General features: G+C 48.8%; 1 protein-coding gene across 2 annotated transcripts in view; it reads left to right on the top strand.

The window, feature by feature from the left end:
- Window positions 1–12327: 12327 nt before the first annotated feature.
- LAMA2 (laminin subunit alpha 2) overlaps window positions 12328–15575 on the top strand; it is a 93799-nt gene continuing 90551 nt past the window's right edge. For both annotated transcript variants that reach the window (XM_078604515.1, XM_078604514.1), the window contains exon 1: window positions 12328–12677. In XM_078604515.1, the coding sequence (XP_078460641.1) occupies window positions 12596–12677 (82 nt within the window). In that variant the 5' untranslated portion in view covers window positions 12328–12595. The remainder of the gene's footprint in view (window positions 12678–15575) is intronic.

The following is a 15575-nucleotide window of genomic DNA, read 5'->3' as shown; positions in this document are numbered from 1 at the left end:
CGGGCAGGCGCGTGTCCAACCGGCGAGTTTGAATGCCGTGGGCACTGCGGGATCTGTTGCGTCCAAGGTTTGGGCAACACTTTGATCGATTTGGTCTGTTGCCTCTCAATGCAAGTCCCTAAAATAGCATGAAAGGTTTTGTTCATATCGGGTCGTCGTTATGAGAGTTTTAGTGCCTCCACGTTTTCGACAGAGCTAATGCGTTGACGATTTGAACCTTAGTTGGGGAGAATTACTCGGAGTTAATATTTGTACATTTTATATCGATGAAACTGAATCTTGTCCTACCCCCCCCCCCCCCCTCATCCCACAAGTATGCAGCGCGTCTCTGAATAACGTCGCAAATGCAGCGCTGTTGAAGGATTAGTGCACGTATTATATTGAATAAATAACATGTATTCCTAATAATTGCGTTATTTAGCGATATAATAAACGCGTATACTGTGGCTGAGTTTCGGTGTGCCAGTGCACTATTCCTGTCCCATGCACAGCAATGCCTTTGGAGAGTCAGTTGTGACTGATGTGCATTGTCTTGATGTTCTAGAAGGGCTGCAGACTAGAAGGGCTAGAACCCTCACATTTGGGGGGCAAATATAGCGGAGATTCAGCTTCTAAATGAGTAAAAATAACCCAAAGGTGCTACAGGAACGCCTCCCCAAGCTGACCCCCCCCTCTCTCTCTCCGTGTGTCGGTGCAGCAGTGCAGGAATGCATCTCGCAGGGCGCATCCAGCCGAGTACATTAAAGGGCAAGATTTTGAACGTTTGAGATTTTGAACCCGGCCCTACAGAAGTTTGTACCTGGAGGTTTTGTTGACGGGCGCCGACTCCAGAATATGGCATCAGATTCAAATGCCTCGATTGTTGATTCTTGAGCCCCCATTCAGAACATTTTGAAGGGGCAACAGTTTAGCATTTTCTTTGTCAACCTGGAGCTCTCTGCACGTTGCCACCTACACACTGTTTAAGGGCGCCGAGTTAAATAAAATATTATATCGCCTTTTTATGCAGAAAAAATACATTATTGATTTTTCTTTCCACAATTGGGGAGCTGGGGGGGGGGGGGCTGTGTATGTTATTATTTTTGGGGTGTTGGAGCTAAAATTGCAGTTCCATCACAGTAAAGAAAACGCGCTGGATGGACGTGTAATACGTCGGTACTCTTCCTACTGCTCCGACTGCTGTTGAGGTTGTAACAATTTCCGAAGAACTGCCCTTGATGGGAAAACCCGTGCCTCTTGGGAAGCGTTCAGCCGCAGTGTCTCTGAGGCTGTCAGCATCTTGGGCCCAACATTAGGGGTTGCCACCTGTCCTGGCTTTCCCAGGATCTGTCCTCTCGCTGATGAGTAAGCCATCATGGGAAATATGTCATTCTTCCATTAAACGTTCTCAGTTTAATAATAAACCGCTCAAGACAACGCAATTAGATGTCGTGAAAACTCAACACATTGGTCAATTACACTGTTTTAAAAAGGAAACTTATACAATATAATTACAAAAATGAATTGCATTTAATGTAGTTCTCCCTGATTCAAGTGTTGTGAGATTATCTTCTTCCCGTGACTGGCCCCGGGTATTTGCTTCTCAGAGGTGTCAACCCAAGCCGCCTGGCCCAGCTCCCTCCCCTCGGCTCACAGTCGCCTGTAGCGGCCTCACAGTCCCCCCCCCCCTCACAGTCCCCCCCCCCCTCCCTCCCCATGCCATGCGGCAGCCACGGCTCCAAAAGGCTTTCTGTATTTCAGAGGAGCCATTTAGTCTTATAGTTATGTAACCTACGCATTTAAACATTTCTTATATAATATGTAACAAAAATTTCACTTTTTCCCCTTTCGTTTCCACTGCTACCTTTTTAAAAAATTTGTCCATGGTTTTACAAATTTTTTTTCTTAACAGAATTCGATATTTTAAGAAAATATATTGCCCCCAGGAATTGTGTTTTGTTATTATCGAGGTGTTACCTCTAAACCTATATTGCCATGGGATGCTCAACGACCTGTAACCCCTTCATCCCTGAGGGTGCAGTCTGGAGAAAAATCACGTGGATGAACATTTTCTGCGAATTGTGGCGTGTTCGTGTCAACCCTGGCAGTGCACTGCGTGTGCGTTTGTGCAATAGCGAAAGTTACTTAAGCTGCGACGATTAATCACTTATCGATCAATGACAGCCGCCCATAAATCCTAAATTCTGAAGCTGGGAAACCCCCTACAAGCCACGCTTAGCGTAACGTGCCTGATGATGTCACCAGGCATGGGAAAGCAGATGGAACTTATCTTGGAGAAATGCTTTCATGGTTTACAATGATTATTTTTGTAAAGCAATCTATTACTTTGGCTGAAAAGGTCTAACCATAATCGCAGGTTTTTATCGCCAAGTTTTGGGTAACATTTGAATCAATTTGGCAGATTTTTTTGTATAGGTTAAGTACCCGGTCAAAATACGATTATGATCTTAAATGTATCCTGCATTGGGTCACCTTAACGAAGGTTCTCGTGACCCCTTGGACCGGACCGACCGACAGTCATAGCTAGTGCATTAACGCTTTCAACTTTGCTTGCAAAGCGTAAAAGAAAACCCAGATTTCGATGTTCAGTAGAGTCAGGTTGCTTCCACGCGGAATGCCGAACCCGTGCTGAACAACTTCACAACCACAACCTCTGCCCCGGCCGCATCTTCATAAATAGTCTGAAGCTTCAATCTCCTCCCTGACCCCCCCCTCCCCCCCGCTCTTACTTTTTAGCCCCTTGTTACAAGCAGCCCTTTGCCCGCCTCAGCAGTTGTTTCGTGCTATGGTTGTCCCACCTGATGACGGACCCTTGTGTTGCGCCCGAAACGTGGTCATTTAATTTATTTAGTTTTATATCTACGTGATTTTACCGAAAGAACCAAAGAGTCTGAAGCTTAAACCCCCCCTTCTGAGCTTCCCCCTTGTTGGCCGTGCTCGTGACCCCAAGCGGATGCCGAGGCGGTGACGATATCGCGTGACCCCTTTATTGCCACCAGGGCCTGTCAATCAGCAGCCTTGCGACTCGCAGCATCGAGGCCTGACGCCTTCGTGCGAGCGTGGTGTGCGGCGCGATGCACTTTTGCCGCGGTAACCGAGGAGCACCCGCGTGTGGGCAGAGTTGGCAGCAGCCAAATGTCTTTAATCCGGCTGCGTACACTGGATTCGCGTCAGGTCAGCCACAGTGGCTGCGGCGATTACATAGTCTCACCTTTTGTGGAGACCCCCAGACACGACACTCGGCTGCACCGTGCACTTCCCCAGACTATTCAGTCTGGGTTGGTAGAGGAGGGCACCTGGTTCATTGATGTGAGGTGTGGCTAGATTGGAATTCGGGTCTCTGGTTTCTTGGAACAGTGCGTGAGCAAACTCCGCCACCACTGCCTCTCTATATGATAATGTGAACAGAAACAGTCGGGAAGGTGTCGACATTTGAGCCCCGGCGTCTGAAAGAGGTGCTTGGCATGTCGTGGATAGACAGGAGAAGCAATGCACAAGTCCGCAAGAGAGCACGACAGGTGAGCGTCTGTGGATATTGATTCGGCAGACGCGGCCACGCTGGGTGGGACGCGTGCAGGATGGGTGAGGGCCCGTTGCCTAAGCGGTCTCCACGTGTCCAACGACCAAGGGCCAGGACCTCACAGCGGGTGGAGGGAGACTGTGAGGGCAGATCTATAAGGTCGCCGCGTGCTTACCCTGCAGCAGCAGCAGCAGCTGCTGTGAGACCAGGCTTTGTTTGGCCACGATGAGATCTTGATGTTGATCATAAATTAAATAAAGATAATGATTCAGTCTCTCCAAGCGGACGCGGGATTTTTTTTGCTAAAGTGAAAAAGTGAAACTCTTTTACGCCAATTCATATTTTTTGTGGTTAGGCCACGTAATGACATGACAAAGTTTGTGTCTGGAAACGCGTGGGACATGGCCAGTGACTGCTCACGGCAGACATTCGCCTTGCTCGCAACGAGACGCCTCGGTGGCGAAGAGCGGAGGTCTGGGCTCAAGCACGAGGAGCCGAGCGCCCCATCCGCCCCCCCCCCGCGTCTCATGCGGCGCACAATTGGAAGTGGCATCGCGCGGTCGGAGGGGTGGGCTGCGGATGCAGAGGCCTGCGGCAAACCACGGCACGGACTTCTCCCCCCCACCCCCCCGACAAGATTATCTTTCCACTTGGCTGCATAATTCATGAAGATCGCCGCTTGAATGCAACGGCTCCGCAGGCCACGTTTTGGCAGACCTGGCACGTTATTTTTTTATTTTATTATTCCATCGCTGCCCGCGTCGCTCTTGTCACTAAAAGTGCATCATTGTTCGCGTTCGCAACTCTGATCGCTTCTGACTCCCAAGTCCCGGCCGCCGCCTGCGTAGCAGCCCGGTCTCAGGCACGGCCCCACTCTCTTGCAACCGCTGATGAGCTCGCGGTGTTAATTCGCGGATGTGTGGGCTGGCCACGCCGTGGTTGTTTAGTTATTTAACCGTGGTTCAAATTTCGATGTAAAGCTTTCGTGACTGCAGGGATTCATATTCTTGGTTCTTTCGGTAAAGTCACGTAGAAGGGAAATAATAAAATAATAAAAATGAAACATAGTAAAATAAAATTATCGTGGTTCAAATGTTTAACCAGAGGGGGAGAAGTCCGTGCCGTGGTTTGCATTTTTTTGACAAATAAAGTTTTTGTGATATTAACAATGGCGCACTCTGCCTCTACTCACGAGCCATTCCTCCACCATTTCTGGAATTTTAATTTGATGTTTTATTTTTAAATGCGGTGTCACGTGTGGTGTTATGTTCCAAGACTTATAAACGCAGGTTTCCCTCGCTGTGTGCGGATTCAGTGTGTGTGTGCCGTGTGTGTGCCGTGTGTGTACCGTGTGTGTGTGGTGTGTGTGGTGTGTGTACCGTGTGTGTGTGCCGTGTGTGCCGTGTGTATATGCCGTGTGTGTGTGCTGCGTGTATACACTGTGCGCTACACGGCAGACAGCTGTCTCCTCGTGCGGTGTGTTGTGGGTTGGGTGACTGTACGAGCCATACGACGCGATTTCGCGTTGTGAGCTCTAATTTTTGAACGCATCTACTACTGCCGCATGACGCGAGGGGAACCCTCTGATGCGATTCGCTCCACGTGCTGGGAGCTTCTGGAGCGAACCATTCGGGACGCAACGCGGAAAAAACACACGGAGCAATCCAACCCCTAAAACAGCACAACCGCGTTAACCTCATCGCACGTCCGATTAGCACAGTCAGCTACGTACGGCGCGAAGGAAGTTCAGCATCGATACAGTAGCAATGGGACGCATTGCCTCGCCGACAGCTCTTCCTCTAGCTCTTGAGGCTTGCTCTGACTTCATGAAATGTCAACGTAACTCTCTTATTTTGCAGCGTGGTGTGGTTAAGTGTGGCGTTTTATTGCCGCTCTCAGAACTATGAACACGCGGTAACTTTGAACCCAGCGCACCGTGGACATGCACTAGTGCCAAGGCCGTTTGAGGGATTTTTTAAGGGCCATTGCTGTGGCGCAGCAATTACCTGCGTTGAAGCACAACGCCAGCCAGCGTGGAAAGCAGCTTCGGCCGGAAATATTTTGTAGAAGAAGAAAAAATCCCCAAAACAGTTGTGTTGTAACTTCTGCAAAAAGTTGAGCGCTGTTGAAGCTCTGCATTCTGATATATATTATATATGCAAAAACATCACATCTCTCAGACCCTGTGTTTAATACTCCGAGGCCTCTACTTGCACGTGCGCATTCATTCACATGCACGCACTCGTGTGTGCATATGTTGAACAGGGCGATCCATTTATCGATGCCCCACTGGTTCACAATGACCCTCTTCTCGACAGGTGATGGGCTATTGAGGAAGCGTACGCTGCATATCTCACAGAGGAGAGTGCTAAAATATTTGATTAAAAGAGGCTTTGAAATTAAATTCTATACGTAATTCTCTCTATTATTTAATTGGAAAAAACCTCTGTGTGGCCTTAAAATGAAAAGTATATAATAGGTGGCGTGTCTCGCAATGTCACTTCTTCATAGCGCCACCAATGGCTCTTGCCTGAAATAAAAAAAAGGCGTGTACACCACTGCCAACGCCGCAGAACCACCACCATCATCATCAAATAATGTCATAATTTATAGTCTAATGGTTCATCGTGTATAACTGTAGCTAAATATACTGTAGGGTTGGTAAAGGTTGAAATTGAAAGGATAAAAGTGTGTTGAGGCAATGAGAACAACACCATAATGACCACGCATTGATGAGATGACATCAGTCGTGTGTCAAGTGGAACAGCTCTACTGCTCTCATCAAATGCACCATTCATATTTTTTGACCCCAAACATTTGGCATTGACGTTAATTCCAAAGCACGTATTTAGTGGGCTGTACAGTTTTATTTGTATGGAGTATTTCTTTGTAACTATAAATGCCATTATTTGTAACCCTTTGATAATCCACTGCTATAACAAGGCCTTCCCACGCCGTGTTGGTCGTAGGGGTTGTTGTTTGACCATACTTCACCACGCTGGTTAGTAAAATTAATTGTCGGAGAACCAGTACCAATTCAGACATCACTCGCCGCTGAGGTTAGCCGTTAGCCACCGCCGAGAATCTCACTCGGGTCGCCAGGTGCAGAGCGCCCTGCGTGAGCCCACGTGGTGTCGGTGTCGTGAGGGTCCAGGACCGGTTCAGATGTCGCTCGCCAATGATGTTCGCCGTGGTCAGGAATCGAACGCGGGTCACGTGGCTTCATAGTGCAGTAAGCACGGTGCCACTTTGCCACCCCACCATGAGGATATATGGAGAGTACGCTGTGTCATCGTTTACCATTGCGTGCCAAATAATACATGTAATGACTACATTACATGGTCAATTATTTATATTAATTGTAGCCCTCCTGCAGAAACAAATGGGAACAATAATGTTTTTTTATTGAACACTTTCCTACATTGGCTTCATTGTTCAATTATAAATATTAAATAGACCTTCGCAAATAAAGAATGTTCCTGGGCTCCCCGGCGGTTACATGCACGTGATACACATTTTTCGGTGCACTAAAGTAAATCTTCGTGGTAGGATTGTGTGCAGATTGATGAGCGACCGACCTCAAACTTATCTACAACATTTACGCAACGTTCACGGCTCGACCTCAACACTGTAGGAACTGCAAATTTTAAATATACATAGAATTAAAGGAAAGTCGTTTGCAACAAAGCATCCACAAGCACTCCACAGTAGAAGCATCTATTTAATTTTAATGAAGTGCTCAGTCTTAAACATTTTAACCTCGTATGAAACGTAAAAAGTTAATTTTACTGGCTATATCATTTTTTATCACACTGGATATTACTTCATCGTGTAATTTAATGACACCTCCATTGCAGTATAGCTCTCCAATGTGTTTTATGTACCTCCTGCTATTCGGCATAACGTCCGACGTTTCGTGTTGGGAGCTTCTTCTGCCCCTCCTTTCTGATTGTATCGCGTTGCCAGCTGCTGTGTGAACGCTCAGCGTCAACAACCGGCAGCTGCTGCTGCAGCTGGGGCTGGTGCTGCAAGCTGGTGCTGGCGTTGCAGCTGGTGTTGCAGCTGGGGCTGGTGTTGCAGCTGGTGCTGGTGCTGCAAGCTGGTGCTGCAGCTGGTGATGGTGATGCAGCTGGTGATGGTGATGCAGCTGGTGCTGGGGCTGCAGCTGGGGGTGGTGCTGCAGCTGGTGCTGGTGTAGCAGCTGGGGCTGGTGTTGCAGCTGGGGCTGGTGTTGCAGCTGGGGCTGGTGTTACAGCTGGTGCTGCAAGCTGGTGCTGCAAGCTGGTGCTGGGGCTGCAGCTGGTGCTGATGTTGCAGCTGGTGCTGTAGCTGGAGCTGCAAGCTGGTGCTGCAGCTGGGGCTGCACGCTGGGGCTGCAAGCTGGGGCTGCAGCTGGTGCTGCAGCTGGGGCTGCAAGCTGGGGCTGCAGCTGGGGTTGCAGCTGGGGTTGCAGCTGGGGCTGCAAGCTGGGGCTGCAGCTGGGGTTGCAGCTGGGGCTGCAGCTGGTGCTAGTACTGCTGCTGCAGCTGGCAACGCTATTCAAGTGAGAAGCTCAATTTTAGCTCCTGCAGAAGCTCCCAGCACGTGGAGCGAAACGTCGGACATCGTTTTGAGCAATACGCGGTACAACCCGGAAACACGTCTCGGAGCTACACAGCACCAAGCGCACGGCAGTGGTGTCCTCGTTTGCGGGGTCTACCAAAATAGCGGGAGCAAAATCGCAATGCTATTCTCTGGCTGCCACCTGACGTTCATTGTGGGCTCTGCAGGGCTTCTTCTGTACAGACGCCGCCACGGCCACTCCAGAATCCCACGGGGTTAGGGGAGATTAGAGATTCTCTGAAGCCTGCGAGATAGAGAGAGCGCAATTACCACAATAATTGATGAAAGGAATATTACAGTGGCAATATTTATTTTAACGCTCTCGGAAATGTAACTAATAACACTGCAATAAAAATGTCACACGTCTCTCTGACTTAATGAAAAAATTTATTTGCTGCAAGCGACGCAGTGTCAAGACATTGTGAAATTAATTAAAATGTGCATTTGTATATTCACGTGTTACACCGTGACGCAATCATTTTGTGCGGTTCATGCCGCAGGCCGTGTGTTGTCTCTCTGCGTGGACGTGCGCTTCTGCACCTGCGATGGTGAAACGTGAACGCGCCACGCACGAGACGATAATTTTTGGGAAATGCCATTCATCGCGATATCGGTTTCCCAGGACTTTGTAATTGTGTTCTTAATTTTTTCTTGTATTGTCTTGTGCTATGCTGTGCTAATGAATGTTGAAAATTATTTTTTCTCCAGACCACTCACCATGAGCCCATAATACGTATTTTAATCATTGTAACTTTACACACCGTAATGCCTTGTGATTCTCATGCTGTCAGTTAACCAATACATAATTCAAGGAATTGCAATAATGATGACGTTATACAACCGCCCATGTCATAAATTACTCCATAAAAAGTTTGTAATTGAATTTAGAAAGTAAAACTGCACAACGCTCTCTCTCCTGAAGCCCTCTCGTCGTGACCAGGCGCAGACCACCACACGGACCTCTCGCTCGTGAGCCAGATCGCCGTACACAAGAACAGATTGGCGTGGACGATCAGGCGATATACCGTCCAGAGAGGGGCTCTCTAGAGCGACAGCTCCCTCTGGTGGGAGTCCGTCCGCCGGCAGTTTTCGTGAGCCAGCAACCGCATGGCTGCACGACCGGCCCTGTCGGCGTTCACCACGCAGCCCGCCCCCCCCCCCGCCACCACCTCTGCATTTCAATCGGCACGGCCCCTCACGCGCCCTGCAGAGGGCGCCACCGCCTCGGCAAAGGCTCCACAGCGCCTCCGCATTTCACGCGTGGCTGTCGGTGTCCTCGACAGGATTGTAATTCAGAAGAACCGAAATGACACGTTTTAACAAGGACGCGAATTATTGTATGTATGTGGTAATACTGCGTTTGGCAGTGGGTGCACAAGCACAGCCAATAGTAATCAAATAAATCAACACATTAATCAATACGCTGTGGCATTTAAAGGATAACTAAATCTTTCAGAAACTATGATTTTTTTTTATTTTACCAGGTAAGGCCCACTTAGCGATATAGCTATTTTTCAGAAGCGACCTGGCCACAACTGATAGCTGAACGTAGTGGCTTAACATCCCGTGGAAATGTATAGCAGCCAAATGCTCTAAACGCGTGATGATGATTCTACACGTGTAGGGATTTACTGGAGGACCCGGAGAAAAATCCACGCGACTACGGGGAGAGAGACACGCACATTCCAAATATGCAGCAGCAGGCGTCAGGGTCTGGATCGAACCAACGACTTCCTGTACACCAGGCGAGGTAGTTGGCATATCGCACTGTATCAAAATATGTACCATTCTGATGGGGATTTAGTATTATCCATAATAGAGGTTTTGGGCTTGGATCGCGTAATTATGAATGTGTCGTTAAACCCGCCACCACCCGACATTTAAGAACGAAACAGGAGGAGTTCTCCATAAATCTGTCTGTCGCCTGATGATGCTGATGGTTGTAATTACTGGCGAAACGTCGTACTCGAATTGTAAATGTTGTAGGTTTACTCTGCAACACAGAGGCGTTGCTGTATTATTAACGAATTGGCGTGTTTTCTTTCCGTGACAACCCTTATTAATTGTCTGTGTCGGGTGGTGGCGGGTTTACGACACATTTGTATTTACGCGATATAACCCCAAACAACCTCTTATGGATACTATTGGTCGCGAAAGCGTACGTGTTAAACTGGGATTTAGTATTTTGAGAAGTGTATTTTTTGTCAGAGTTCACAACCGAATGACTTGGACACGCTGCTAGTGACTGCATTGAACATTGCGTGAGTGCCGCGTTTGTGGAACTGCAGCGATGTGGCAACAAAAGTACCATCGCCAGAGGATCCCGTGAGCCGAAGTGACGGCGCAGGTCGGTTCCGTCTCCACCCCCACTCGTCTTGTGTCCGTCGGCAGGTTGCGTGTGATGGGGTTCCATGTTCACATCACGGCAGCAGCAGCAGCAGCAATGTGGTTCACGTGCTTAATGCCATCTCGAGGTCTGCTGGCGGTCGCAACGAGAGGGCTTCAGCAGAGAGAGAGAGGGAGGGAGAGGGTTCGTGTCGGTTGTTGTTCCTCCTCCTAAGTCGAAGGGGCGCAGCCTGCAGTGGTCCATAGTTTGGGCTGCTGGTTACAATCGCGCTACTGTGGTTGACCTTCACTTTCTCATTCATCAAGGAGATGGGCGCATCGGCATGTTGATGTTCTGGTGCGTTGATGGTTCCATCAGTGCCTACGAGAAGTAGTGTCGACGCCAGGAGGTTTGATGCCTGCTTCTCGAATGAGAACGCTCGTTTTTATGACATTATTTTATTATTTAGTACTATACACTTTTATTGAACTTGCCGTGTTGTCGGTTTATATTATTTGGAATCTTTGACGCTTCATATCTTCGGATATACGAAGCCTAACGAGCTGACATTTTCGACACAGACCCGCCTCGCGTGACAATTCAAGATTTAATTGAAGAAACCGGGTCCAGGGCCTGCCCGTCGTGGCCCTATTCCTGTTCTTAGCTACATTTTGACTCGTTCATAATCCGACATTTTACCCCCACCCCCTTTTTTAAATCACGAATGGCCGCGACCAACCTACGAACGCCAAACGTCTCGACGTCCATCCACAGCGGCTGTCGCCGGCCATCCTGCGGTGAATGAGAGGTGACCCGCTCCTACCGCCACTCGTCACGGAGCCGGAGTGGACGCTGCCCTCCCCTTCCTCAGCGCGAGAGCCCCAAGTACACAACAACTACTAGGCTCATAACAGAGAGGTTTTTGGGTTAGAGCGCGTAAATATAAATGAATCGTTAAACCCGCCAACACCCGACATTTAAGAACGAAACAGGAGGAATTCTCCACAACTATGGCTGTGGCCTGATGATGCTGGTTGTAATCACTGGCGACACGTCACGGTGCTCGAATGGTAAATGTTGCAGTGGGTTTACTCTCCAACGCACCGGTTAGTGCTGCACTAGGAACGTCTATTGTGGATAATATTGGCCGCGAAAGCCCCACTACGTGTTAAACTAACTATTACGTTATATTAGAAAAACAAGATGTTCAATGCACACTTTTATTTGCACTCAAGAGGATAAAGTAAATAATTTAGACCCACAAATTAATACAATTTAAAGTGCTTAATAAAAGTGGGTGGCTTCCTTTCGATGCGTTTCATTTTCTTTATGCGAACCACACACTTTTATTTAGCACATCGATATTTGATTAATTTAGGGGTCGCATGTTTTTATTTTCTACTTTTGAGTGCAAATAAAAGTGTGTGCATTGGATAGCTTCTTTTTTTACCGATTGCTTTTTAAAATATTTTTTGAGTTGAGTTTGTCCTTTCCACGCACTTCCGATTCGCATGGTTGGCTACGTACGGTGCGAAAGAAGTTCACCGTACATACGGTACAGACGTTTATTCTGGACGTCGGCATTTTCTCCTTCGCCAGCGAAGTTCTTCCACTGGCGAAGTTCTTCCGCTGGCGAAAGGGGAACAAAAAAAAAACTTTCGCGACAGGAGATCGAACCGGCGATCTCCGAGATTGCAAGTCCAGCGTCCTAGCCATTGCACCACGTCAGTAATCTATTAGACTGTGGTACATAAACTGTCAGTGAGTCCGCCTGCCCTCCTGGCATGCCACCAGTCACGCAGTGGCCACCACCACCACCACCAACCACCACGCACCCAGCCTCTCCTCTCTCTCTCCTTGTTTGGAGGCGCGAGTTTTATTTTTATTTTAAAGCTGCCGCGTTCCTGTGCAGGCGCAGTAGCGCGCAACTGCGACGCGGGGCGCCCCACTCATTGCATGGCTCGGCACGGTGGCAAACTCTCGCACGCGTTCCCCATCACAGCTATCTTCATCAACCGCATCGTCCAGTCGTCGTCTCGGAGCCTGTGACATCGACAGCGCTGGACAGCTTCGCCGCGTGAACACTCGAGGGTGACTGTGGAGAGGAGACTCGCCACCACACCGTGATCGGTGCTGAGGCTGGAACTATGAAGGCACGAGAATGCGCGCTGCTGCTGCTGCTCGTCACTTGTGCCGCCTGTGCCGGGTTCACTGAAGCCCAGCAGAGAGGTGAGACGGTCTCTCCCCTGTCCACCTTCGTCGCTCTGACGAACGCCGCAACGCACGCGTGGTGTACACAGTCGCATCGTGTGTGTGTGCTGCTGGAGCACACCGAGACAACACCACGTGCGTGTGTGTGTGTGGAGTGCTCTTGCCACTGCCATCTGGAAATCCAGCAGCATATGTTTAACGAGCCTGACTTTTGCGGATGAGACGCAGAAAGTCTGAACCCGTCTAGAGTTTGCTGCCTTAAAACAAATGCTGCTTGATAATAGTGGTCTGGAATGCCTGCAGGCTGGTGAACAATGTGTGTGTGTGTACTGTATTTATACGTGGAGACGCAGCACGGGGTTTTGATTAGACACGTGTCATCATTTTAATACGGGCTGATCTATTTATAGGTGTCCCGTGGAAACAATGGTGAGAGATTACAGAGAGAACGATGGTGAGAGATTAAAGAGAGAACGACCTTTTGACTTGAACGCCACGACACGGCTCCCGCTGAGTCGTGCACTTCATCAGTCTTCTAACTCGGGGGCTCTGCAACCACAACAACAACAACTAGAGACATTCTCTTTCGAATTCTATGTTGAAATGAACCTCTTTTTCAAGAGCCGCAGCGCACTGTGGTGGTGGATACGAGACGCTGGTCCTGAAATCAATGAAGTCACGAGGCAGTTCCTTAAAGAGCCGCATGCGGCTCTAATCCCACTCGTCTGAGATGCGGAGCCATCCCATTCACAACATTCAGTCACCTGTTGGCAAGTAAAATAGAGTCATTAATAAATCTGTTAATGGATCTCCCAGTGTAATTTCGTGGTTTTAATGTAGTCTTGATGTTGCATTTATCCTCGAGTGTTGAATCTTTCTTGTTTATGATTGGCTAAACATGTACAGTGTTTTCATTCTGCATCATGAAGTCGTGACTCTAATTATACCTCGAACGTCATTTCAAAGTGCTGCTTTGTCAGTGCATATCAGTTTAGCAAACTTTGAATTATATTGAGGAAGAGCGAGGAACACGTGGGTTGGAGAACATAGGCAAGTTATGGGCATCTTATTGACCGTTAAGAAAAGTAAATGGGCTTGGGCAGGACACGTTGCTAGTGGTGGTCGAGACTAAGCACGGAGTGGCAGTCGAGGGAGCGACCACGCCCCGAGAGGACACCCACCACAACACGGCGACAGCGAGGGGATCGCTTCATCCTGCTGTGGACAGATCGTGGCTGATGTCTTTTAAACGCCAAGCGACTCTCTTCGTGATGTCCCTGGCCTGTTGTGTACACCGCGTGTTTGACGGAGCAAGGCGCGGCCATTGCACTCGTGCGGTCTGTGCACGGCTCCTGCCGGCCACGTGGCTCAGAGGCAGAGCAAGCGGCTCGCGATCGAAAGGTCACGAGTTCACATCCCGATTGGGGGTTGACAGCCCATCATCGCTCCAGGGTCCTTAAAATGTCTACCACGTTGTGGAGAAGTCAACTTTGGTGGTCGTCCAATGGTGACACTAAAACCCCCAACATAGGAATGTGGAATGTCCAGCACGGGCTCAGGGCTGCAAACAGGAGATGAGCACCAGGGCCTCAATGCTCATTTGGGCAAGAGCTCACGTTGACGTGTTTATGGCCCGCGTGTGCAGGGAGTTTAGCGTTGGTGTGTGGGGCTCCTGCTAAGCCCATGGGCAGTGCCGTCTGCCCATTGCCCTTGGCTAGAAGCAACAGGGCCTAATAATAGAGGGGGTCTTGCATGTGTTCACGGCGCGCTTGTCATCGGACTGCGATTGTTTAGCAGTGCGCGTAGCTATATCTGTGCGTATTATTTTTAAATACAGACGTGATTCTACATTCGATCTATACTGTAGAGTTCTCCGTATCCGAGGCAATGTACGGGACGTTGGTCGCGGGTCCTTTTCGAGGCGATAGTAGGATTAATCTGAGGATGAACTCCAATTATCCGCAAAATGTGTGTATTATAGGAAGCCATTCGGCAGTGCTGCGTGCAAAAACATGCAGATACAAGGAAGAATATTGTCTGGATAATATAATAATATAATAGTGACAGTTCCTGTGGACCCTATACATTGTGTAGATAATAGGATTGACGGGTAATAGGGTTAGAGGAGTGCTGCTACAGTCTATAAGGGATATGACAAACAGTTTATGACGATGTATTACAAGTGTGCAGATCCACACCTTTAACCAATGCATTGCCTCTTAAGCCAATGGACCCACGAGACTTTCTGTCCTATTTCATATTAAAATGAATGAGTAACTGCTGCGCTGCGGTCACCACGTGGCCAGTAGGCAAAGAGACGTGGAGCGGCGTGCACCAGATCCACCGCGGCTGGCGGAGAGCTCGCGAACACACGCTGCTCAGGCTGCACGGTTCTTACGTCGTAAGGCGAAGTGACATTCACGTAGATGTCATTTAGATGCTCAAAGTGCTATGAAGACCCGGGGTCCTTCAGGGTTAACCTCCATGTCTTGTTCAAGTTAACCATAAATGATTGGCTCACTGCTAGGTCGGGTGGCTCAGAGGTCAGAGTACGGACCCGGCACCGCTAAGATCCTGGGTTTGAATCCAGGCAGCCGCTGGTGAATAACGGGGGTTTAAAGCGAGGTGACTATGGTCCCAGCTTCGTAACCAATTTTTATTTTTTAACTCCCAACATTAAATTTCATTCCGCGTATAATTTGGCTAAATTCCAGCTGTGAAAATTTAAGACGAAAATTTCCCTGCCCTTTAAATCGCAAGGAATTAATTCCTCCGCGGGTAAATGAAGTAAAAAAAAATCACGGATAACCTCGCGGATAATAGTATCCGTGATGTTCGTCCCCAAATCACCGCGGAGAAGAGGAGTTCTGCTCTTTGACCATAGCACGAAGAGCTGGGGCTCGAGTTGAACTGCGC

This window comes from Lampetra planeri, chromosome 22, assembly GCF_965212315.1.
Source record: "Lampetra planeri chromosome 22, kcLamPlan1.2.h2, whole genome shotgun sequence".
Classification (NCBI taxonomy): Eukaryota; Metazoa; Chordata; class Hyperoartia; order Petromyzontiformes; family Petromyzontidae; genus Lampetra; species Lampetra planeri.
Note: the sequence above shows the minus strand (reverse complement) of the source record. Positions and strands in the feature narration are given on the sequence as shown.